We start from the raw sequence: 25,478 nt of genomic DNA, 5'->3' as shown, positions 1-25,478 counted from the left end.
TGGTGTAGGGATTAGGGCAGGTGAGTCTTCAATTATGATAACTTCAATATCCAAACATGAAAAAACGTAGAGATTTCATATATAATAATTTAAAATTTGTACGGATCAGTTGTCTTTACCTGTCCCCTGAATTAGTTTGCTCCGGTAAAAGAGTTGCATTGGGTTTGATCCAAGTCCAACAGGCATTACCTCGCACTGTTGGGTGCAAATAGGTTTAGGCTTCAGAACAAGAGTTATTGGGTTTGTATTTTATCCACAGGCTTTGAACCAAATGATTATTAGTTGTTGTTGAACATCTTCCATGAACCTCTTCATTTTCTCACCAAACAATCATTGTTTGGGAAGGAAAATGAAAATGGTGAAAATATAAAATTTTTGTGAAGAAAATAAAAACTTACTCAACAATCAAATGACAGTGTACTTTACCTAATATTAAATAGACAAAATTATCCCTGGTCGGTCAATGGTAGTAAGGGACTAAGGCCAACTGAGAGCGCTGCCAAAACCATTAGCTGTCGTCCGTGTAGGGTTTCCCTTTTTACTTCTAATTTTCTCTCTTCCGTCACAGGCGCTGCTAAAATATGGAGTCAAGCGGCGGCAATGCATCACGAATCCGTCGCGAAATCGAAGCTCTGAAGGACGAAAAAGCTCGGATAGAGCAAAAGATTTTAGAGCTCGAAAATCAGCTCCGAGAAGAAGTTTCATTAGCACCTCAGCAGCAGGAAAACGAAAGCGTCTGCGATGGGTGTTGTCCTTCACTGTCCGCCGCTGATGCCAATCTGGCTCACGGATTGACGGCGGGTAGTATTTACCGTTACAGTCGCCATCTTTTGCTCCCTTCTTTTGGAGTCCAAGGTAAAACCGAGAAAAGGAAATATTTTCGTTTCTTTGATTTTACGTGATTAAATTGAATTAAAAGCTTTTATTCTTCCCTTTAAATGTCAACAAATTAAAAAAAAATCAAATGATAAATTTCTTGAACTGAATGTTTAATGCTAGCTGTAGTAGAAAATGCTTGTTTGAAAGAAATTAGCTTCTTTTGTGACGTGCAATAGAAAAACATATGTGGGTTATTTTGATTCTCTTGGAACCATTTTTTAATTATTTATTTATCTTTTAGACTTTTAGTAATTTAGTTCCCTGGTGTGGTTTATAGCGCAATCAAATCTCTTGAAGTCTTCAATATTGGTTGTTGGAGCTGGAGGTTTGGGTTCACCGGCTCTATTATATCTTGCTGCTTCTGGTGTTGGTAAGTATCTATGCAGAATTTTCAAGGCATTGGTATTCCCAATATTTCGTTTAGTTCTTTTGACATCGTGATTGAAAATGGATTTGTAGTTTTTTTAGTTGTTTTGTTTGATTTGTAGGTCGCTTGGGAATCGTTGATCATGATGTTGTTGAGCTTAATAACATGCATAGACAGGTATAAGTTATACATTCATGATATTGTTTATGTACAATGGTACTGTTGTTCCCGTTCAAATTATATCCGGCTGTTCTGATCATGTTTACTCGTGAATTACACAAGATCAGTATACATGCTGCAGGTTTTTAGTCATTTGTTTTCCTACATCCTTAAGTTTTATTTTTCTTTTCTTTCATCAATTACAACTGAAGGTGAGAAATCGTAAGGGTGAATTAAATAGAATAAGCTGCATATGAGTGTTCACTTTATGTTATTGAAGCGTTAAATTAGAGCTTCAATATTCTTGTTTGAACTATATTTATGTGTCAGTCCTCGCAGATTTCTTCCTTACGATCTTGAATTATTACTAATTTGCTTTTACATAAGAGAAAATAACTTTAGTGACCGAAAATTTCTTATAATATACGATTTTGACTAATTTTTTTTCGATTTATCAAAATGACCAACAAAATCGCAATGCGATCTCCAGTATCGCAAATCAGTTTCCAGATTCGCAACGCGATTTTGACTATCGCGTTGCGATTTTAGGAAATCGCAATGCGAATATGTAAATCGCAACGCGATTCTGACTATCGTAACGCGATTCTGACTATTGCAACGTGATTCTGACTATCGCAACGCGATAATACAAAATCGCAATGCGATTTTCAAAGCGCCATTAGTATCGCAACGCGTATTTTATTTTCAAATTCCAAACACGAATATTAATATATCCCGTAATCGCAACTCTTAACCTAAAACCTTAAATCACAACTCAGTCTCATCTCCATCTCTCACTCTCTACGGCGACATCCGTCCACATCTCCGACGAAATCCGTCCCCATCTCTGGCGAAATCCGTCTATCTCCATCTCTCAGAGCCACCCTCACAATCATTCACAGTCAGAAATGGAAAATCAACCAAATCAATTACCGATGGTTAGTTTTTTTAATTATTTTTATTTTAAAATTTTTGCATTATTATTAGATTTTTCGTATTAAAATTGATAATAAGTTTACTGGTAATTTCAATAATAGATTAAACATTTCACTTAGATTGCTTATTAAATTCATTCGATTGCTGCCAATACTATTAAATTGTTTAGTTTTTAACCATGTGAAGTTAATATTTGTCTTTGTTTTGTTTTTTAGTTGAAGTAATGCAATTAATTCAAGTTTCAATTTTAAACAATGACTATTTGAAATCGAGAATCGCAACACGAAATGAAAATTGCAACGCAATTTTAGTTTCGCGTTACGATTTTCTCGTTGCGATTTTCATTTAGCGTTGCGATAGTTAAATTCGCGTTGCGATAGTCATTTTCGTGTTGCGATAGTCATTTTTGTGTTGCGATTTTAAGTTTCAGAAACTATTATTCTTCTGCAAATTGAAACTTGAATAAATTAAATTACTTCAACCAAAAAACAAAGACAAATACGAAATTAACAGTGTTGCAAATTTAAGTTTGAAGAATAAACTACTACTACTCTTTATGTTTATTATTGTTTTTGATATATATTCACAGTGTAGTGTTTGGTATATCTAACTTAGTATGTTTATTGTTTTTGTAGAACTTTTTTTGGCTCAATTGACCTTAAGGAATAAAATAACCCTAGTTACTACAATTGCGTCGAAGTTTTTACCTGTACAAAGAAAATTGTTTGAGGATACTTGCTTCGGGCCATGGCTGAAAGTACAACATCTTGGTGGAGATGCTATGTTGACCCATTTGTGGCTTCAGACCATGACTAGCGATCTACCCGAGAGTATAAAACGTGGTAATGAAGAGATATGATTTTATTTTCTACCGGCGTATACGTGTTTTGGGCGGAAGGAGTTTTGCTTAATCACTGGTTTACGCTTCAGACACGATGATGTAGGTCGATATACTAGTCATATTACTCGCCCATCATATTTATTCCGGGTTTTTCCTTAGCTGTCAATGGAGAAGCCGAATTTACACGTCGACGACTTGGCGAGATTATTTAATAAGAAAGATAGTTTTACTCGGATGGATGACGTCGATTTTGTCCGAGTATGTCTTTTAGTACTTTTGCATGCCGACTTTTTAGGCAGAGAGGCTAGACAACCTATTCCTAAGGACCTAATATTATTGATAGATGACCTAAATGCATGGAACCTGTTTCCGTGGGGTTCGTATCTATGGAAAGCTACCTGTAATAAGTTGTCGCCTGCCTTTGATGACCGCAAAAGTTTGCGTGGCGATGGTTCCAAATACACTTTCTCAGACTTTATTTGGGCCTTTAAGGTAAGAATTTTTATATAATGTTTCCAAAATTATAATTAATTATTTAACAATTACTAATTTTTGTGTATTATATTGTTTGTAAATTTGAATATTTGAGGTTTTTCCCGACATGCAGACATATGCATTAAAAACATCAAATGATATTCCTAGGGTTATTACCTGGAAAAAGAAACGGTGGTTGTTGATTTTGGAAAAGTTACTACGGTATACGACAATAAATGATGTAAGTTAACACAAATACTACCATATATAAACAAGTTATTATTAATATACGTTTAACTTTGTTTGAGTTTTTATATTGTTAGGAGGCCAACACTACATTACAAAGGCTGACACCCACAGAGGCTAAGCTTGCCACTGATTGGTGGCAAGCTAGTAAGTGTTTTTTTGATGGCACGGATGATGAACAACCTCCACTTCGAGAGTCATCACCTCACCCAGAGCCATCACCTGATCGATCACACTATACACCTCTACAACGAGAGCCATCACCTATTCCGTTAGGTGATGGCTCGATGATGTAGAGGTGTATAGTGTGGTCGATCAGGTGATGTCTCTGGGTGAGGTGATGACTCTCGAAGTGGAGGTTGCTCATAATCCGTGCCATCAAAAAAACGCTTACTAGCTTGCTACCAATCAGTGGCAAGCTCAGTCTCCGTGGGTGTCAGCATTTGTAATGGAGTGTTGGTCTCCTAACAATATAAAAACTCAAACAAAGTTAAACGTATATTAGTAATAACTTGATTATATATGGTAGTATTTGTGTTAACTTACATCATTTATTGTCGTATACCGTAGTAACTCTTCCCAAATCAACAACCACCGTTTCTTTTTCCAGGTAATAACCCTAGGAATATCATTTGAAGTTTTTAATGCATATGTCTGCATGTCGGGAAAAACCTCAAATATTCAAATCTACAAACAATATAATACATAAACATTAGTAATTGTTAAATAATTAATTATAATTTTGGAAACATTATATAAAAATTTTTACCTTAAAGGAACAAATAAAACCTGACAAAGTGTATTTGGAATCATAGCCACGCAAGCTTTTGCGGTCATCAAAGGCAGGCGACAATTTATTCCAGGTAGCTTTCCATAGATACGAACTCACGGAAACAGGTTCCATGCATTTAGGTCTTCTACCAATAATATTAGGTCCTTAGGAATAGGTTGTCTAGCCTCTCTGCCTAAAAAGCCGGCATGCAAAAGTACTAAAAGGAATACTCGGACAACATCGACGTCATCCATCCGAGTAAAACCATCTTTCTTATTAAATAATCTCGTCAAGTCGTCGACGTGTAAATTCGGCTTCTCCATTGACAGCTCAGGAAAAACCCGGGATAACCATGATGAGCGAGTAATATGACTAGTGTATAGACCTACATCATCGTGTCCAAAGCGTAGACCAATGATTAAGCAAAACTCCTCCCGCCCAAAACACGTATACGCCGGTGGAAAATGAAACCATCTCTTCAATGCCACGTTTTATACTCTCGGGTAGATCGCTAGTCATGGTCTGAAGCCACAAATGGGTCAACATAGCATCTCCACCCGGATGTTTTACTTTCAACCATGGCTCGGAGCAAGTATCCTCAAACAATTTTCTTTGTACAGGTGAAAGCTTCGACGCAATTGTAGTGACTAGGTTTATTTTATTCCTTAAGGTCAATTGAGCCGAAAAAAAGTTCTACAAAAACAATAAATATACCAAGTTAGATATACCAAAAGCTACACTGTGAAGATATATAAAAAACAATAATAAACATAAAGAGTAGTAGTAGTTTATTCTTCAAACTTAAATTTGTAACAATGTTAATTTTGTATTTGTCTTTGTTTTTTGGTTGAAGTAATGCAATTCATTCAAGTTTAAATTTGCAGAAGAATAGTTTCTGAAACTTAAAATCGCAACATGAAAATCGTAACACTAAAATGATTATCGCAACGCGAAACTAAAATCGCATTGCGATTTTGTCGTTGCGATTTTCATTTCGCGTTGCGATTCTCGGTTTCAAATAGTCATTGTCTAAAATTGAAACTTGAATGAATTGCATTACTTCACAGGGTTAAAGACTAAATAATTTAGCAGTATTGATAGCAATCGAATGAATTTAATAAGCAATCTAACTGAAATAGTTAATCTATTATTGAAATTAATAGTAAACTTATCATCAATTTTAATATGAAAAACCTAATAATAATGCAAAAATTTCAAAATAATTAAAAAACTAACCCTCGGTGGTTGATTTTCCATTTCTGACCGTGAATGATTGTGAGGGTGGCTCTAAGAGATGGAGATAGACGGATTTCGTCGGAGATGGGGACGGATGTCGTCGTAGAGAGTGAGAGATGGAGATGGGACTGAGTTGTGATTTACGGTTTTAGGTTAAGAGTTGCGATTACGGAATATATTAATATTTGTGTTTGGAATTTGAAAATAAAATACGCGTTGCGATACTTATGGCGCTTTGAAAATCGCAATTGTATTATCGCGTTACGATTTACATATTCGTGTTGCGAATCTGAAAACTGATTTGCGATACTGGAGAGATCGCATTGCGATTTTGCTGTCATTTTGGTAAATCGAAAAAAAATTGGTCAAAATCGTATATTATAAGGAATTTTCGGTCACTGAGATTATTTTCTCTTTACATAATTATCGATCTGTTGTGATGCAGGTTATTCACACTGAAACATATATTGGTCAGCCTAAAGTGAAGTCTGCTGCTGCAGCTTGTCAATCGTATGTAACATTTATGGGATCCGTCTCTTTTACAATATCTAGTTTTGGATAAAACTTGCTGCTTGTAATCTCGTGTCATGATTTCTTTTGTTGTTTGCTTTGCTGGTTGTTATCTAATATGGAGTTACAATTCCAGGATCAACTCCACTATACAGATTGTCGAACATGAACAAGCTTTACGCACATCTAATGCTTTGGAAATTATGAGCCAGTATCCTTTTTGATGCATAGAAATGTTATTATTCATTTATTGTTCAGTGGATCATGTGAGATTGTGAGGTGTGATTTCCGTGACTGCAGACATTTGTTAGATATGACATAGTAGTGGATGCAACAGACAATGCTCCTAGTCGTTACATGATCAGTGATTGCTGTGTTGTGTTGGGAAAGGTACCTATATCAGTGCTATCTCCTTATTTTATTAAACTATTTGTAGTGTTAAAGAAATGTATCTCCAATTTGCAAGCTCGTTTATCTTAAACCATTGTACTTGGAGTCAGGTTTCGGATACAAGTATGTTGATTTCCCCCCCCCCCCCCAAGTTTTCCATGTATTTGGAGGGTCATATCTTCATAATCAAGTCTGAATATGCATATGTGCCCACTGATTCCAGTGTTGATTGTTTCCGTGTTTACATGCAGCCTCTAGTATCCGGTGCTGCACTAGGATTGGAAGGGCAGGTATGTTATACAAACCATATTTTCCATTTCATGGGGTACATGAATTAGCTTCCTTTTAAGTGTGTTTAGCACATCTTGCTCAAACTCCAAATTTTAGTTATGCGGTTGGTTTATTGTGTAGCTGACTGTATATAATTACAAAGGAGGTCCGTGCTATCGATGCCTATTTCCAATGCCACCTCCTGCAACTGCTTGTCAAAGATGTTCGGATAGTGGTGTTCTAGGAGTTGGTATGTCAAAATAATTTTTCCATTTTGCGATCCAAATCTGCAATACATCATGAAAATAGAGTCCAAAGAACCCTATGTAGTTGTCATAGTTTTCAGTTACAATGCATATCGATCTACATTTATTTTCAGTTCCTGGAATTATTGGCTGCCTTCAAGCTCTAGAAGCCATTAAAATAGCAAGTGATGTCGGTGAACCACTTTCTGGGCAGATGCTTCTTTTTGATGCGCTGTCAGCTCGAATTCGTAGTGTACGGTCCCCCCTTATCCACTCATTCTTTTGCTCTTTGGTGCAAATTTGCACTTTAAAATGCTATTACCGGATATATGCTACTTTCTAATATCAAGTTTCTTACCTCTTAGGTCAAAATAAGAGGCAGGTCACCCCAATGTGAAGTTTGCGGAGAAAATACAACATTTAACCAACAGCGTTTCAAAGATTTTGACTATGAGAAGTTCACTCAATCGCCATTGTCAACGGTAAGTTTCCTTCTCTGCTGCCCATATTCTTAATCACTCTATAGGTTGCATTTTACTTGTAATTTATTTTCGGAATCAATTCACATGCAAAACAAACTTTTGAGTGATATGAATACACCATTTCCCAACCAATTATTGTATCCAAATGAACCATATACTGAATACGTTTGCCACTTGCTGCATGCAGTCTCCACAAAAGCTGAAATTACTCACCCCGGAATCTAGAATAACCAGTAAGGAGTACAAAGAGAGGGTCGTAAGTGGGGAACCGCACGTTTTAGTGGATGTGCGACCAGAACACCACTACAAGATAGTTTCTCTTCCCAAGTCATTGAACATTCCACTGACGAGCTTAGAGGCTCGGGTGCCCGAGATTTCTTCTGCACTTAAAGGGCAAGAGGAGGGCGGTGGATCGGGAGCCAACCTGTATGTAATATGCAGAAGAGGTAATGATTCTCAAAGGGCTGTCGAATGCCTCCAAAACATGGGATTCGATTTAGCCAAGGATATTGTCGGGGGACTCGAGTCATGGGCCAACGATGTTGATCCCAATTTTCCTATGTATTAAGTAGGAAAGGTGTTTGTGTTGTAACACCATTGGTTCTTTGTTACTGTTTTAAGAATTTCAATCCCCGCACCCTTTTTTCTGTTATGAACAATAAAATGATAATTAATTAAATACATGAGCATATCAATGTAAAAAAATATATATTTATAATACATTACTATAAAAAAATAAAAATATGATACAAAACCATATTTTTATAAAAATTACATTATAATGATAAATTATAAAATATACGTTATGGATTTCACAATTAACAAGCATACAATTTATTTTCTAAATTCATTTTTTTTTCTTTCATAGCATTTTAATTTCTATTTGATGGATGTTTATGTTTAAAATTTGCAATTATTCGTTTTAATAATAATATCTTCAATATTCAAATACATGACTCTTTCCTTTAGGAGTACAAGGTACCTTATCACTAGATAAATTTCAATAATTATAAATATGAAAATGTCATAATTCAAAAAACAATATAAATATTACATGTATATATAAATGTTACTTAAACATAGAAAAATGACCAGATATATATATATATATAGGGAAAAAATGGTTATTGAGCTTTTCTGGTTGATTTCTGAAATGTTGTCAAGATAAAAAGCTGTACCCCTACCATCCCACAACACAAGCAACAATCTTAAAAGAGCCACCCTAATATAAAGACCATTATTTGCTTGTCCAAAGGGGCCTAAACAACATCAAAGAGAAACATCTTTTGTACTCGACAGCTCAAATATACATACAAAAAGAGGAAGAACCCAAGAGTTAAACTTATCATACAACCTTCACATGAATTTCTACGAAGAAAAAAAGAGGAACTTTATAAACTAAAGATTCAAAATGCATGAATTGTGCCAGTGAAAGTTCACTGATTACGTACTAAAAGAACCCATAATTTTCATTATGTGGAATCAAGTCAAACACCTTTGCAATTTGCAATATACATGTAGAGACGAGATCCGTTCACACCGTGGAAATTTTTTATAATTATTTTAGTGGCCCTTCAAATGCAAATGTGAACATGGAAGTGGCCCATTAATGCGAATCACGAAAGCATTACCCGTGTCAGATACAAACTTGGAACCGGACACTCCCATTTGAACCCAAGTAACATAAGTTCTAAACACAATCGTAGTCCTGGACAGAAGACACCAAAATGCTGAACCCCAGACACAAAGGGGCAGGGCTCTAGTTAAAATTCTGCTTGTTACTCCAGAACAAGGCACTCTTGTGCGCCAGACACCATACCGCGGTGGGAGCTTTCAGCAATGACATCGTCTTCTTCGAGAGAAGGAGCCTCAAGTGAAGTCTCGGTCCCATTTCCAATAACATCTTCACGGCCTGCAACGGCTTCAAAAATAAGTGCATTGACTTCGCAAAACCTCTCCTCAGAGAGAGAAACCTCGGCAAGTAGCCTCCAAGCATTTTCTTCAGATGCTTCATCATAGTCCTTCCTCCTTTTTAATGCCATACGACCACTAATTTCCCACACGGCTGGGTTCACCTGGGTGTCCAAAAGCTCCAGACTCACTTCTCCGAGAGCTTGTTTCTCGGCATAACACTGTTGCACAGTTGATTGTAAGAACTAGCAATTTCACGTAGATGGTAAAATTGCATCGATACAGTTCTAGTTTGTTACCTGTGGAATGAGAAAGATCCGCTTTCCACAATCAGAGATGAGGTTGTTTTCTTGGAGGCAAATGCAGGCGTCGGATGCAGTGTCAGACAAGTCCTGGAGAGTGTTACCACCCTCGAAAACAAGACCTCTGACTGGAGAGTGTTACCACCGGTCAAAGTTGTAAACTTCTTGGTTGGAGCTTTCTCGATGGGAAAGGGCATAGCCAAATAGTAAGCCTGGACCGATTCAAATAGTTAAAACCTTTTCCTTTCTAACTGGTATATAACTATATCTCAAAGTACCAGATAAGGAAATCGTATCCCTGGAAGCGAAGGTGATTGATTGTAGCAAATGCACCCAAGCTGTTGTAACTCAATCTGAAGTATGGATTCCCGGCTTCAGCTGCCATATAAAGTGCAAGCAAGAAGCTCTCCCGATCAATCCTCTGAGGAAAGCATTAAAAAATCCGAGGGATCAACAGCACATGTCCATATTCAATGGGACTAACCTGTTGAAATGTATACAAAAAATAAAAAATGATTATACTATTCCATGAAAATATGTAAAATTTAAAATAATTTTTATCTAAAGAATTGGTATGATTCGATATAAAAATTTTAAAGCCACAAATAATTTATTAATCATATAATTATGTATTGATAAAAAATATAAATTTATAAATTGTGAAATAAATAGACTAAAGCAGAGGAAAGTTAAAACTGTAATTTGACTCCGTAAGCACTTTTCCAAATGTAAAAGCTAAAATTTTCGACGTTTACATTTGGATTGAAAAACACTTTTCAAAAGCATTTTTCTCCAAAAATTATCTATTTAACATTGCTTAGGATTCCAAAAGTGTTTTTAGCCCCAAAAGTACTTTCAGTAAGCAATGGTGAACGGTAGTATTGTTCTCTACTCGAACAAGTAAAACTAGCTTACATTAATGGCAACGACACTTGGAGAATTCTCAACGTCAATGGGAGCATTTGGAAAGAACTGAACTTCACCATCTTCACTTGCTTCAAACTGGAAGAGTACCCTCTTCTTGCCCGACTTTGGTGAAGTTGACTTTGCTGCCATCAAATGGCTGAAGTGCCGTATCAACACGGAACTCGGTTGGCCTCTTCTTAAGCTGGCGGCCCTCATTCAGCTGGGCAATAAAGCCATATTCACCAGGAATCACCTAAACAATGATAACAATGCAAAATTTTCATGGTACCGCTACAAACAACTCAATTAACCAAAAATGTTGAGGATCCTCTCCACGGCGGCTATAGAAGCTTCCATGTTGGAAGGGGACGAATTGGAAGCGGAAGCGCTTCCGGAAGAAAGTGTCGGAGAGGGGAAGTATTTGGAAGAGGCGGCGGCTGCGGTGGAGGTGACTTTGTTGAAGAGGCCTGGCGTGAAGTGGAATCGACGAAGGTTTCGGTTGTATGAGTTATGATGCGGTACAAGGGGACTGGCCGAGTACGGTCATCTTTGACGTCTAGTATAAGCACCGGCGAGAGGAAACAGTATTGATGCGAGAGAAATGAACACAGACGAGAGAGAGGTTGATGAATAGCAAATGCAGATAGGGTTTATAAAAAGGAGATTTTAATCAAATAAAAAAAAAATATATTTTAGTCTCATTATTTGATTTAGGATGAAAAAGGAAAAATCATCATAATAATTCTATGATAAGGATAAAAAATTACATTTAGAAAAATATTTTTACTTTAAAAATCTTTAAAATATACATTTAAATTTTTTTAATTGACACTCCTTATTTAACGTATATGATACATATTCAGAGTTGTATCAGAAAACTTGATCACAACTCTATTTTTCGCGACACGAAACAAAAATGACAACCCTCGAATACCGGAGGCACAACGATGGCCACCAACGGAGGAGTGTTGCGCGACAACAGTGGAGTGTGGTTAGCAGGATTCTACAAGAACATTTAAGGTTGTTCAATATTTCATGTCGAACTTTAAACGTTGCTGAATGTACTAGCCTTAGCATGAAAGTGTAGGGCTCGTCATGTGGACGTGGAGGTGGATAATAGTGAGATTGTGAGAATCCTCAACTCCCTAACCCCAAACCAACCGCAGGAAGCATCAATCATTTGCAGGATTCGTAGGCACCTTAACTCCCATGGGAATGCCAAGATATCCTATGTAAGTCGAGAAGTGAACAGTGTAGCAAATCCCGTAGCACGACCTAGACGCACTAGCAACTTAGGTTTTACACTATTAATGTAGACACCTACTGATGTTCAGTGTCTCTTCGTTAAAGACATGACTACAGATGAAAATGTTTTGTCCACTGTTTTGTAGCGTTCATCTGTAACAAAAGAATAATATTTTAGGTTCAAGTGGTTTTGTTTATAGGGTTATTATCAAAAGATAAAAAAATCCTGAATAGATATACTGTAATTGTCCTAAATTATAAAAAAAATATTTGAACGATAAATTTAAGACATTAATTAAGTTAATTATATATTATTTTAAATTATTTAAGATACTTTTATTACTAAATTTTATTTACTTTAGATATAAGTGGATTGAACGTTTTATTTATAGCCTATTTAAAAGTATATTTATTGCATTGGGCTTATTACAAAAGATCATAGATTAGAATTGGTTAATACACATCCAACACATTCTGAAGACATAAATTTAGTTACTTCTTTGAGTAGTCCCTTGGTCCAAAAATGGTGGAGCCAATCCTCACATTTGTACTGCCCATTTCAATCTGCAAAAGTCCAGTAAGTGACATTTATCAACGGTGCAATCTGCAGATTGATGTTTAACCAAATACGGAAATGTATTAATCGACAACAATAACAAAAAAACGGACGAGGGCAGCTTTCTAACTTTGCTAAAGAGTTCTCCATTGATGTTGTTGAGCGTCAATGAAAGTTTTAGAAGATTCGTATCTGTCCCCCCCCCCAACTCTATCCAGTTTCGGTTTTCCATGGAAGGATTTTCAGTGAATGCATTCAATTTTTCAAACCAAAGTAAGTTTGTTCAAGTCTGATCTTAATGTATTCCTCTTACCGCTTGTTCAAAGTCGCCGGACATGCCCATTGATAGCTCACATTTATCTTCTTCCATTCCAAGTGCCTTACAAACCTCAGCTCTACAGTTTGATAGTGTCTGTACATCAGAAGAATTAAAATAATGCTGAAGAATGTTACCCGACAAATGAAATATACGAAAAGAGGGAATAGGAAAAAGCCTAATTCGGGTTTGGAAGTACCAAAAATAACCAACCACCACAGAAAATAAAGATAAATAGACCAGTTCATGCTAGGGAGAGAATCATTTCTTAGTGAATCCATTACCCTGAAATTCTCAGGTGTTGAGGTGTAGTCCGGCATCCCTATAGTCATTAAGCCAGAAAACTCCAAATGCGGACAACGCAATTTAACATGTTCTGCAAGCCGAACACAAACTGACGGATCTATCCCTGCTTTTGCTAAACAACATCAGAGACAATCAATCGATCAGTCTATTGGATTTTAGACAAGGCTTTACATACAGAAAACATAAGCATAGCAACCAAAAAACATGATGTCCATTTACTCCATATATGAGTATATGACATGCATAAATAAGTGGCCGAGTAACCAAAATTTCAGCCATATACAACTAGAAAGATTAACCAAAATGGTCAAATACACAATGTTAAATGGCATGCTTGTAAGGGTCGAACAAATAGAACTGAAGATTTGAATCTTAAAAGCAAGGACTCACATGCTTCTCCGCTTGTATTTACTTGTACAAAAACCTTCAAAGGGTTTCTCCCGAGGCTTGAAACTGCACGATCAAGATGGTTTGCGATCTACAAATCACAAATGCAAGCAAGACATTGTATATTTTGTCTAAATGAAGGTATTTTGCTATGCCTCGTAGGCAAACATGAGATGTTCTGGATGAAAACCAAATACCTAACTTTCCTTTATACACACAAAAAATTAGAACAGAGAGGACCAAATCATCACCTTCTCATTGTCAACACCCTCAAAAAAGGCCAGATTTGGCACTCCGCCTGCATTTAGGGGGAAACAAACTCAAAGGTAAATATATGCAGAAACGACCATAATCTTTATAACAAGTTATAATAATACTATACAGAATTACAGATTGCTTCGACTCTTCATTTTCTATTGAAGTACACGGATTAGAACAGACCAGAGGGCCATCACGGCCAGGGTTTCAAATCGCGGTCGCGGTCACGTTTTCGGTTATTTCGGATCTACCGTGATTTCGGCCGTCGCGGGCGCTATTGCGGTCGTCGCGGGTAACTTGGACGGCGGAAAAACCGCTATATCACGGACGAAATCGCAGTCACGGACCGTTTTTTGAAACCCTGATCACGGCTACTCCTCTACTATGCAGAAATGACCATGATCTTTTTAACAAGATATAACACTACAATATCTGGATGTGAATTTGAGGATATGACCATTCAATTACATGAAAAACTAATAAAAGGTTTGAATATATTCATATCCAATACATATTGGCATCAGCATAACTAATAAGAGCTTCGCCAAACTGCATATTGGCATCGATTAACATTTATTTAATCATTTTATTAGAATTTATTAAAGTTAATATATTAATTTTTCTGGCAATCTGAAGCTTATTTTTGCAGCAAAAACAAATGTAACCCAAGAATTATCAGTAATATGTTTCACAATGTTATTTTATAATTTGGGAACAAATTTTAAATTAATTCACCAATTTGTTTAAAAAATCTTGAAATAATAAATATAATTAATCGAAATAAGAAAAATTACCATACCGAGAAGCGTCTTAACCTTGTTACTCTGTAAATGTCCAATAAAATGCCACTCAATATCCTCAGGCAGCTGCCAGAAACAACAAAATTAATTAAAAAGAAAAACTGGAAGGATTATTTTTGAAAAACAGATGAATTTAATTTTCCCATAAAACACCTGAGGGGCTTTTTGAACAAATTCTTGGACATAATTTTCGCCGAAACGGCGGTGACCAGCGTCGTACACTTGCCGGATAAGTGACTCGGGTTTAGTCTTCGAAACGGCCACAAAACGGACACGTTCGGGTTGAGTCCCTGCCCGTTCTGCTGCCTGTCGTACTCGGAGTAGAACAGACCGGAGGGCCGTCACGGCTACTCCCTCCACTGCTGGAGCCGCCATTTTTTTCCTACTTTCTAATTTTGTTGTTATTTTTTTAATTAATTTTTGTTGTTGTTATTTTTAAGTGGCGCAAATTTAGAAAATAAATATGAATATTTTCCCTCTTTTCTATGGTTTTTATTTGGATAAGGAAAATTAGAGATGTGAATTTTTCTTCTTTTTATGGTTGGCATAATACCAAATTTACCCATCAAAACTTACCAAAATATCATTTTGGCTCCTATTTCTTTGGAGTATTTTTGTCCAATGTTTGATTTTAAAATAAAAAGATTTTTAATGTTTGACCAAATAATTATTTTGATATTTTTTCTAGAACATTTTAACCCATAATATTTTATTTTAAGGTAAAAAGACATCTATTTTAGAGTGTTAATAGTTTGTTAACTAACAATTTCTATTCACAATACCTTTTTGTCACAAAATAAAATATTGAAGATCAAAATACTCTAAAAAATTAGGACCGAAAGAATAATTTAATCAAATATTAAATTTTTTAAATATTGGATAATCAATTATTGTAGAAATGGTGTGTTGCTTTTTTTAATGCTACAATGAATACTAAGACTTAACTTATTTGTAATATTTAATTTAATAAAATAATATTACAAATATTATTTTTGAAACATATAATATTATAAATCGTACTTACTTACAAATGTGAAAAAGAATATAAATAATTATATATGTATCCTATATAGTTAGAGAGATCATAAACTAATCGATATCATAATATAATAAATAATCAAATTAAATAGTCGTTGCTGGATTTCTGCAGAAAGGAGATTTTGGAATGAAATATATGAGTCTAGTCGAAGACGATTCACATGTATAAATACTAAGATAATATAGTTTCTAAAGATGACCAATTCATGTGCCCTCTGCGTGGAGTTGAATTCGAGGATGCTTCTCATCTTCTTCTTAGTCGTTTTTGGTGTACGTTTTACTCATGGTGGGAAGTGCAACGATGCAGGCCAAAATCATTGATTTCTTTTTTGTCATATGGCTTTCATCTTAATGTATTAATAATACATGTTAATGGAGTTAATACATGTTGGTTTATGAATGTTCTAATTCTTCGATTTATTTTTAATTTGACTTCGACTAAATTTCGATCCGTTAATGTGATATCTCCAATTCAATTCCCAACTAGAACATATTAAAAGTGTTACGATATGAACGACACTAGAGCTTTCGCTAGTAGTCATGACCAACCTTAGTCCCTAAATACATGTATATATATATATATATATATGATATCTTTGAAGATTTTCAGAATACAATTATTTTGATGGTCAACTTTCATTCAGATATGAAAATACAATCCAACAAGTGCACCGACATCGATTATTTATTTCGTTGAAGCTTTCAAACAACAAATTAAATAAATAATCCCACTAATGATGATGATAAGGACGATATTGGAAGGGCACATGAAGGTTTGACTTCAAGGGTCTGATAATGGATTCACCAACAGGTTTACAGCTAAGCTGAATCCATTGTTTCCTGCTCTACAAAATCCTCAACCAAGCCTTGTGTTTCTCTTACAGGATCCAACGATGTCTCCTTTTCCATCCGATTTGATCCCCGACATACTTTGTTGGCTTCCGGTGAAGACGCTCCTCCGCTTAAAATGTGTGTCCAAGCCATGGCGTTCCCTCATCGACGACCCACATTTCGCCAAACTCCATCTCGACTACTCCTTGAGAACCAGCACTTGTGTCGAATGCGATGATAAGGCTTATGCGGTGGATTTCGACTCTCTTGACAACTTGGTTCATTCCCTCGCCCTTTCGTGGCCGAAATCACCAAATACCGTTCCAGAATAATCGGTTCTTGCAATGGTTTACTCGCCGTTTACCATCGGGAATCCGGCATTGCTCTGTGGAATCCATCGACCAGAAAAAGCCGATATCTGCTGCCGTTGGACGACGACATAGCCAACGATCATGATTCATTACCTGGAAATCACTATGATAAGAATACCGTACTTGGATTTGGGTACGATGAAATAAGCAACGACTACAAGGTGGTGAAAATGCTGAGATCCAAGACGCAAAATTCCTTCAAAGTTATGGTCTACAGTCTTAAAGCTGATTCCTGGAAGAGAATCGACGACTTCCCTTACGACTTTCCGACGAACTACAACGACGGCGCCTACGTAAACAATGCCCTTCATTGGGTAGGCGATGAAATAGGGGAATTCCACGGAGGACAAGTGATCTTCACTCTTGATCTCGCCACTGAGAAATACTATGATGTTCCTGAAGGTGACACAAGCTTCAAAATCAAAAAATGTGGCGGCGATTGTCCGTATTTTGGGTACATGAATGCTGGGGTACTGGGGGGATGTTTATGTGTTTCTAGAGACTATTCGACTTGTCCGGTGGAGGATCATATAAATGTATGGGTGGTGAAAGAGTATGGAGTGAAAGAGTCATGGACCGAACTACTTTATCTGTCTCGAGATCAATGGCTCACCAACATATTTCATACTAGAGCCGTGGGGTATTCGAAGAATGGAGATAAAGTATTGCTTGATGATGGCGGAGGTCGTCAGCCTGCATGGTTCAATCTGGAGAATGAAACAGGGGAAACCCTGAGAATTGCAGGTGCACCCCAACTTGTCTCCACTACGATTTACGTGGAAAGCCTCGTCTCTGTTTAATATTTATCTACTTCATGGTTATGAATAAAATTATATATAACTTTTTAATATGCGACTTGGGGTGTAATTTATAAAAAAATGACTTTGTTCTTCAATGTTAGAGACGGATTATCTTCCTTCAGCAAAATTCATAATTCAGGTGTTATAATCAACTTCAACAATTCAAACAAAAGCCAAACGATCAAAGACCATAACAAAATGAAAAAAAAAATAATCAATAACCTAATACTAATTAAATCATCAAATTCTTGGACATACTTTTTAAAAAAAAGAAGAAAACATTTGTTTCTAGCTCCCGATTTCAGGCTCTTTGATCAGTTTTCTCGACTTGCATCTCCTTCTGTAAGCGACCGCCATCGGTAGGCCTTGAATTTGATCCTTGATTACCTTTCTTATAGTATTTTGCACATAAGAATTTAGCCCATGTGTAAATCTCAAGTGCCAAAACCACCATAGCCAGGAACACTAAGATCCCATCGTATGCCCATTTCCATATTCTATTATCAGGCCTCAGTATCTTAATCCCTTCATATATGTTCACTGGGATCATCACAAGCAATGCGTACCCAAGAAAATGGTGATAAACATTCCAATGTTTTCGATACTCGTCTTCTCGACCCGGTTTGAATCGAAATGCTAACATCTACATCGATTTTCATCAACAACAACAAAATAATCAATGACATCGGTTCAGTATATGCATTTAGACATGTTAATTTTAACTTCAATTCAAAAATTACGATTAATCAATATGAATCTTTAATCTGATATAAGTTGATTTGTTCATAAAAAGTCACATTCGATAAATCAAATGAAGAAAAAAAAGAGAAGAGGTTTCTTGAGTTACTTGCAAGGTAATGAATCCAAAAATACAGACGCCGAGAACGCGGTGTCGATGGAAGGAATAGTATTTCGATTCATGTCCGAGCAACAGTCCGATTCCCCAGCCAATGCTTCCAAGGGTATAGCCCAGAACTTGGCAAGAGTAATGAAAATAAAACCAGCAAGGATCAAGTTTAAATGGAAATTGTTTGAAGTACCTTGCAACAATGACTCCGATAGGCAACAATGTTCCCCATCCTATAATGTTCAAAATCCCATGAACCTATCAAATTGCAAAATCCCAAAAATTCAATAAATCTTTGCTTCACATTCATCATAGTCAAATTGTTTTACCTTTCTTAGATGTTGCCTATGGCGTCCAATGTTCCTACAACGCCCTGTCCTCAAGTCCAAAACCTCTTTGCTATCGAAATTCCCGAGACTCGTCGAATGCATCATCGGTTCCAAGCCATCTGCGAAACGTCCGACTTGCCAGACATGATTCAGGCTCGATATATCGTATTGTCGATCGGGAAGAATCAGTGTGACAAACACTGCGAAAAACCCTGCATCACTTACTGCGGCCATGTTTTGGACCCTGAAATCAAGATCTATTGAAGGCTGGAGTTTGCACCCTAGTTTAATATCTTCGGTGATGTTGTAAGTGTTGAGCAATGGGGTGGTTTGGTTCGGGAGCTTAATGGCAATGATGGCTCGAGTCCCCACCATTTGTGGCACGTCAGGGTTCACACCCCAGGCTAGCCATCCCATATCGGCTGGGATCAACTTGATGCCGATGAGGACGGTGATTTGGGTCTGGTTGTGACGGGTTTTGTCGTAGTTCCAAGCGAATTGAGCTTCTAAAGTTGATAATCTCCTGCACTTGGTGGTGTTTACTTTACTATTCATCTCTTTGTAGGCCACCATTTGTAGGAAATCACCACTACAAGGAGTCGACGACTTAAAACCAGAAGCGGCAATTGAAAGAGAGATTAAGGCCAATATGAAAAAAAATTGCAGAGCAAAGGACTGCATCTTTTTTATGTTTGTTATCCTTTTTGTTTACTATCTATTTCTATATATGTGTGTGAACGTATACATATATGATATGTCATCAATATCCCATCCTTCTTCCTTTTTGGTTGCTTCCATGGGTTAGTGTGGAGAAATTCTATCTCAAAATTATCTACAAAATTTAATAATAAACAGTTTATATAATCCAACTGTTTTACACATTCAACCATGAAGTGAACATATTAGATTGATACTGTAACTCGTGTTTCAGGCCTTTACTTTCTCATATGCTTTGCCCCTTAAACTAAGAAATCCTTTAACCCTTTTGCTTGAATCACCGCATACGAAACAAAGAATATATTGCCTTTAGCTTTTTACCCTTTCAAACAAAGAAGAGATGTTTGTGTAATTTGGGTTTAATTTAAACCATTGTGAATGATCGAGGCAGAATGTTCTTAAGTGAATTTCTGCAGGAACTCACACACTTGTACTGAACTGAATCAAGGATGGTCTGAAGGGTGGGCGGAGACAGACATTTTTATAAAAAAAATAAATTAGTATATATTTTAGATTTAATATTTTTAATTGATAATTTATTTTCGTCTTTAGAATTTTATAAGTTAGTACACTTGTAAAATGTTAAAAGTTCACTCCCTCTAACATAAATTCATCTATTTTATTTTCTAATTCCTGAATTGAATTATACATGAGCTTTGCTTACCGTTCCTAAACTAATGGACAAACCAAAGCCTTAAACTAATGCATGGAAATGTATTTGAGATGCCTAGCGGGCGACATTAAACTTTTTTCTTGAGAATTTATATATTTAACATTATTTATGATTTTAAAATTACTTGTGGTCAGGGACGGAGCTCCCGTATGTTTCAAGGGGGCACGTCCCTATTAAAATTTATATATTTGATATAATTTTGGTTTAATAGTATTTTAGTTCATGTAAAAATAAATATTTAAATTTAAAAAATATAAAAAATTATTAAATATTTAATCTAGTAGGGGTCGAACTAAATAATGATAAGTATGTATTCTCAAATTTTTGGTCTAATTATTGTAAGTTTAAATATTAGACAAATAGAAGTTGTCTTTTGAGTTTTGAGTTTTTTTTTTTAATTTAAGGTGAATACAAGGTAATGTATATACAAAGACTTTCAACTATTTGACAATGAACGCTCATACCCCTACATACGTGCTTGAACTCGAGACCTCATGGATAACAATAATCCCGTAATCACCAAGGTCGCTTGGTTCATGCTGAATTTCGAGTTTAAATATCTAATAAGTCTTTATATTTTTCTTAAATAATCTAATATTTCAGCCCTGCCAATATTTAATTCTGGCTCCTCCCTGATTGCTTGTGGTCCCAAAATCTATTTTTTTAAAAATAATGTTAAACCGACCTTAAACTATAACAATAAAGAGAGCATTAAACTATAACGGTATGAAGTAATTTTGAGATTATTTTGTTTAACATTTTTCAGGCATACCTTAACATGCATAGAAAGAAGTGTAGTTACACAAAAACAAACTTTATATTATTTATATAAATGATCTTCAAAAACAACCTCAAACGTGGCTCCCCCCCCCCCTCTTATTGTGTATATGTGAGCAAATCACGCGTAGTTACACATTCCATAAAAGCAAAGCTCGCCGGGTTGTCACCGGTGATTGCAAGCGCCACAATTCCGTTTATCGTAGGCGATGTCGACGCACTCTCCTCGACAACAAACCTCCCTGTACGTGCACTTCGTGTTACACAAGCCGCAATTGTTGTCGTCCGTTGCCAAGTCCACGCACTTGTTGCTGCAGCAAGTCGAGGTGGCGGCGCTGCCTTGGACGGTGCAAACCTCTCCATCTTTCCGGCAATGCTGCCCCGCTATAGGGTTCGCAGCTTGAAGGAAACGGTTCACTCTTGTGGACGGCAATGGCGATTGATCTGCCACCGCCATTGTGATGGCAAAGGTTAGAGTTAGGGTGACGACGATTATTTTTGAAAACTCCATTTCCTTTCTGTGTGGTTCTTGAGTCTTCTTTGATTCTTGAAGGCTCTTCTTTTTAGGTTAAGGAAATGGAGAAGTTGAAGGCTTGGATTTTAGGGAGCTTTGCTGGCTATATATGGAGAGTTCTTGGTGAAGGAAAAGTGGGGAATTGGACGTTGGGTTTATATAAGAAAATCAAAGGAGTTTAATTGATATTAATATATTATTATTCAATCTAATGGAATGAGATATTAAATCCTTTAAGAAAGATAAAATGTTTAAATTATGATTGTGTATATGAAGAAATGAGTTAAGAGGATCATTTTCATGATGAGATTCTATAATATACGATCAAATTAATTAATTAATAAATTAAACACCATTAATTTTTTTAAATAATCTGAAATGATTATAAAATAATACATGTTTATAATTTTTTTAAACTATAGAAACATACACTCTGTAGACATAGTTACTCAAACCCAAAGTTTTTAGGAAGAATAATACTTCATTTAATCACTAAGACCACTTGACAGGTTCAGATAACATTAATTATAATTTTTTAAATATATATACCTTAGTAATTTATATAATTTTAGTAAAACAAGTTTTAATAAAAAATTTATATTTAATAAACTAATGATGAGCTATGGTATGATCCTTATTACTAAATTTAAGTTTTTTCTATTAGAAAAAAGTTTCTAAAAAGTTCTATTAAAAAAGGTTTTTAAAAGTTCACTATTGTATATAGACTTATGGATTGATAACATATTAAATACAAATTCGTTTAATAAATAATTTGTAATTCATGCTGTGATAGTGTATAATAAATTTAATACTTAATGAATTATATTAAAATACATTATTAATAAATATTTTTTTTTGATGAATAAAGAGAACGAGGGCTAAACAACAGCTTCTATAATACGACCAATGTAATCCAGCTGCAAGAGAGAAGGAACTTCCAAAGGTGGCGTGGAAACTAACTTATCAGAAACCTGGTTAGTGACTTGTTAACATGTCTCGGATTCACGTTCTGTTTGCGGTTTAGGTAAAAGAAGAGCCTCTATGAGAGTTTAGCTGTAACATCTTATAGACTAATTCAGAATAGGTACCGTAAAGTCTCATTGTGTGGTGACCTATCTAACCTAAATTACTTCTTTTATAATATTAAGATTCAAACATATAATTTTACTTAAAAGATATAATATCGCATGAGATTAAACTAATGGGTTATTAATAATTATTATAACTTTTAATCAGTAATATTTTTATGATTTATTGATTGATAAATATGAATTCAAATCTTATTATTTCTCGTATTTCGAAATTAAGAAATTTTTGGTGTTAAATAAATTAAATGAGGAGTTGACCTAAGAAACGGGAAATAGGTAAACATGTGGTGGAATTGTAGAGCTTAATTGAGTAACCAATTTATGATATTGAGGGAAAATAAAATAGAAAATGTAGGGTTGTATTAGTTCTTAAGCAACTCAGATTACTTATATCGTTCATGGATCCCAAGTTTGGTTCATAAAAATTACAGGCTTTGTTTAATTAGCACTAGTAGCCTATTTGCCTTGGGATTTATTATATTTTTGAGTGCTTTCAACTCTTTTTCTCTTTACTTTTTAGGGATCTCGATTTAATTATTAGTATTTTTAAGGGAGCACCGACGCTTAGTAAACTTTTCGTAACAAAAATTATTATTGTTCACGAGTGATATTTAAAGGAAAGTGATTTGTGATATTTTAAACTCAATAAAAGGAATTCGGTAAAAAAACAGTAATTATATAATCTATTTAACTTGTTAAGACATCAATTATCTTTAGCGGCGTTTGTGAAAAACACCGCTATATATCATTATCTTTAGTGCATTTGTGCAAACCACCGCTAAAAACATTACCTTTAACGACGTTTATGACCAATAAACGCCGCTATCTTTTGCGGTACTCTTTGCAGTATTTGTTTTTCACCGCAAAGACTTTTAGCGACGCTTAGAAACCCGTTATATGAAAAAAATCTTAAAAAAACTTATTTTTAATGTATTGATCGAACCCTTTATTGATAATTATTTATACACTAACAGTTGGTTTTTTTATTTTGAATTTTCGGAATGGTTTAATAAAATATATGATAATTAAATAACTTGGTTTTGCTGAAAAATGAAGGTTGACGCATATGGTAGAGCTATTCTCACATGGTATAGTACAAAGTAAAAGGGGGCAATTTGGACCATTTGTGGCACAATAAAGGAGACCAAATAAGGCTGAGGAAATGTGGCCATGCCGTTAGGGCAAGCAAACACGTGGTTCCAAAAATAAATAATACTTATATTATAAATAACCTAAACTACATTATTTTTTAATTAAATATTTAAAGTATTTTTTCAGTCAAAATAAATATTTAAACTTATTATTTTACTCAAATCAGGTACTTAAAATATCTTTTTATCAAAATAAATAACTAAAGTATTTATTTTTTATTTAAACTAATAAATAAATAATATTTGAATCTAAATATTATTAAAAATCATAGTTAATTTTATTTAAGTTTTAGTTATGAAATATGTTGGATAAAAAATATGATTAAATCATATTATTAATTATTAATCTTTTAATGTTGTTTTGTTTTAATCATTCATTATAAAAAAGTTCAACGAAGGCATTAAATTTTCTGAATTGATTTTTAGTGATTATATCGTTAAAGAATTAATGAGACGATAATGTTATTTTCTTTTTCTTTTTCAAAAATTACTAGACCTCTCGGTCATTATTCGTCATCGTTCATGACATATTTAATACTAAAAATATTGTTATTTCTCTTTTTTTTTTTATCAATTTAGTTTTTCATAAAATTGATTTAGGACTGACAAAAATTCATCAAAAGCTTTGACCATATAATGCTTCGATCTCTATTGGTGGTTAAGGATAATACTAATTTTGAGGTATATTGTTAATCTTTTAGAGGGTGTTTAGTTCAAGGATTGTGAGATTCTCATGGGATGGGAATCCCACATTCCCATGTTTGGTTGGCCGATAATCTCATTCTCGATAATGTTTTATTACCAATAGTAGATTTTTTTGAGTATATTACCGGGAATGTCATTACCTCCCTTCCCATAGGTATTGTAACATTATCGACGTTTTGGACTAAAATGTCCTTAATTTTTTATATATTTTTTTTTCAAAAATATCATTCTTCTGTCATTGAATAATAAAAATTCTACAAAGGTTAAATTATAAATTTATCATTAAATTATTTTAGATTTACAAAAAAAAATCTATAATTAAAATTTGGGTAAAGTATATTAATGGTCACTGAACATTTCTGAAGCTTGCATTTAGGTCCCCCAACTTTTAAAACTTGCAATACAGTCCCCAACATTTATTCTGTTTGCAATATGGTCCCCAACTTAAATCACTGTTAGAAAATTAAGGTAAATTATATAAACGGTCATTGAACTTTTCAGGCACTTGAATTTAGGTCCCCAACTTTTAAAACTTGCAAAACAGTCCCCCAATAATTTTATTTTCTTATTAAATATAGATGTATAAAAAATATAAATGATTCAATTTATATTTAAATGTATGAATCATTTATATTTTTGATATATTTTATTTTTCTTGTATAAACTAGTATTTAAAATATGTTTATATTTTAATCAAAATATTTCAATATACGAATAAAAATATATTTATATAAATGTATATTTATATTTAGATGTATAAATAAAAAATATATTCATATATTAATGTATGAATCATTTATATTTTTTGAATATTTTATTTTTAATAAGAAATTAAAATTATTA

At 34.7% G+C, this 25,478-nt stretch overlaps 4 protein-coding genes and 2 pseudogenes across 4 annotated transcripts; 2 read left to right on the top strand and 4 right to left on the bottom strand.

The window, feature by feature from the left end:
• The first annotated feature begins 478 nt into the window (after positions 1 to 478).
• On the top strand, positions 479 to 8,456 carry LOC120219522 (adenylyltransferase and sulfurtransferase MOCS3). The gene is made up of 11 exons (XM_039216336.1): positions 479 to 855; positions 1,157 to 1,249; positions 1,368 to 1,423; positions 6,356 to 6,420; positions 6,557 to 6,631; positions 6,732 to 6,810; positions 7,062 to 7,100; positions 7,222 to 7,330; positions 7,460 to 7,578; positions 7,691 to 7,807; positions 7,995 to 8,456. Exons 1-11 carry the CDS (start codon positions 582 to 584, stop codon positions 8,373 to 8,375), a joined length of 1,407 nt encoding a protein of 468 aa, XP_039072267.1. The 5' UTR covers positions 479 to 581; the 3' UTR covers positions 8,376 to 8,456.
• A 1,103-nt stretch (positions 8,457 to 9,559) lies between these two features.
• Positions 9,560 to 11,283, bottom strand: LOC120219270 (annotated as a pseudogene).
• A 1,298-nt stretch (positions 11,284 to 12,581) lies between these two features.
• LOC120219520 (pyridoxal phosphate homeostasis protein-like) lies at positions 12,582 to 15,212 on the bottom strand. The gene is made up of 7 exons (XM_039216334.1): positions 14,948 to 15,212; positions 14,794 to 14,860; positions 13,988 to 14,034; positions 13,740 to 13,827; positions 13,328 to 13,461; positions 13,041 to 13,139; positions 12,582 to 12,735 (listed from the first exon to the last, which is right to left on the bottom strand). The coding sequence occupies exons 1-7, from the start codon at positions 15,167 to 15,169 to the stop codon at positions 12,664 to 12,666; spliced, it is 729 nt and encodes a 242-aa protein (XP_039072265.1). The 5' UTR covers positions 15,170 to 15,212; the 3' UTR covers positions 12,582 to 12,663.
• Positions 15,213 to 16,723: 1,511 nt separating this feature from the next.
• Positions 16,724 to 17,834, top strand: LOC120219519 (annotated as a pseudogene).
• Positions 17,835 to 18,135: 301 nt separating this feature from the next.
• Positions 18,136 to 19,691, bottom strand: LOC120219269 (cytochrome b561 and DOMON domain-containing protein At5g35735-like). Its single transcript, XM_039216101.1, has 3 exons — positions 19,011 to 19,691; positions 18,682 to 18,939; positions 18,136 to 18,477 (listed from the first exon to the last, which is right to left on the bottom strand). Exons 1-3 carry the CDS (start codon positions 19,689 to 19,691, stop codon positions 18,136 to 18,138), a joined length of 1,281 nt encoding a protein of 426 aa, XP_039072032.1.
• A 1,652-nt stretch (positions 19,692 to 21,343) lies between these two features.
• Positions 21,344 to 21,688, bottom strand: LOC120219521 (stigma-specific STIG1-like protein 2). The gene has a single exon (XM_039216335.1). The coding sequence runs from the start codon at positions 21,686 to 21,688 to the stop codon at positions 21,344 to 21,346; it is 345 nt and encodes a 114-aa protein (XP_039072266.1).
• Between the last annotated feature and the right edge of the window lie 3,790 nt (positions 21,689 to 25,478).

Source organism: Hibiscus syriacus, unplaced genomic scaffold, assembly GCF_006381635.1.
Source record: "Hibiscus syriacus cultivar Baekdansim isolate YM2019G1 unplaced genomic scaffold, ASM638163v2 tig00110206_pilon, whole genome shotgun sequence".
Lineage (NCBI taxonomy): Eukaryota > Viridiplantae > Streptophyta > Magnoliopsida > Malvales > Malvaceae > Hibiscus > Hibiscus syriacus.
The sequence above is the reverse complement of the archived record's forward strand: the minus strand, read 5'-3'. Positions and strand labels throughout refer to the sequence as shown.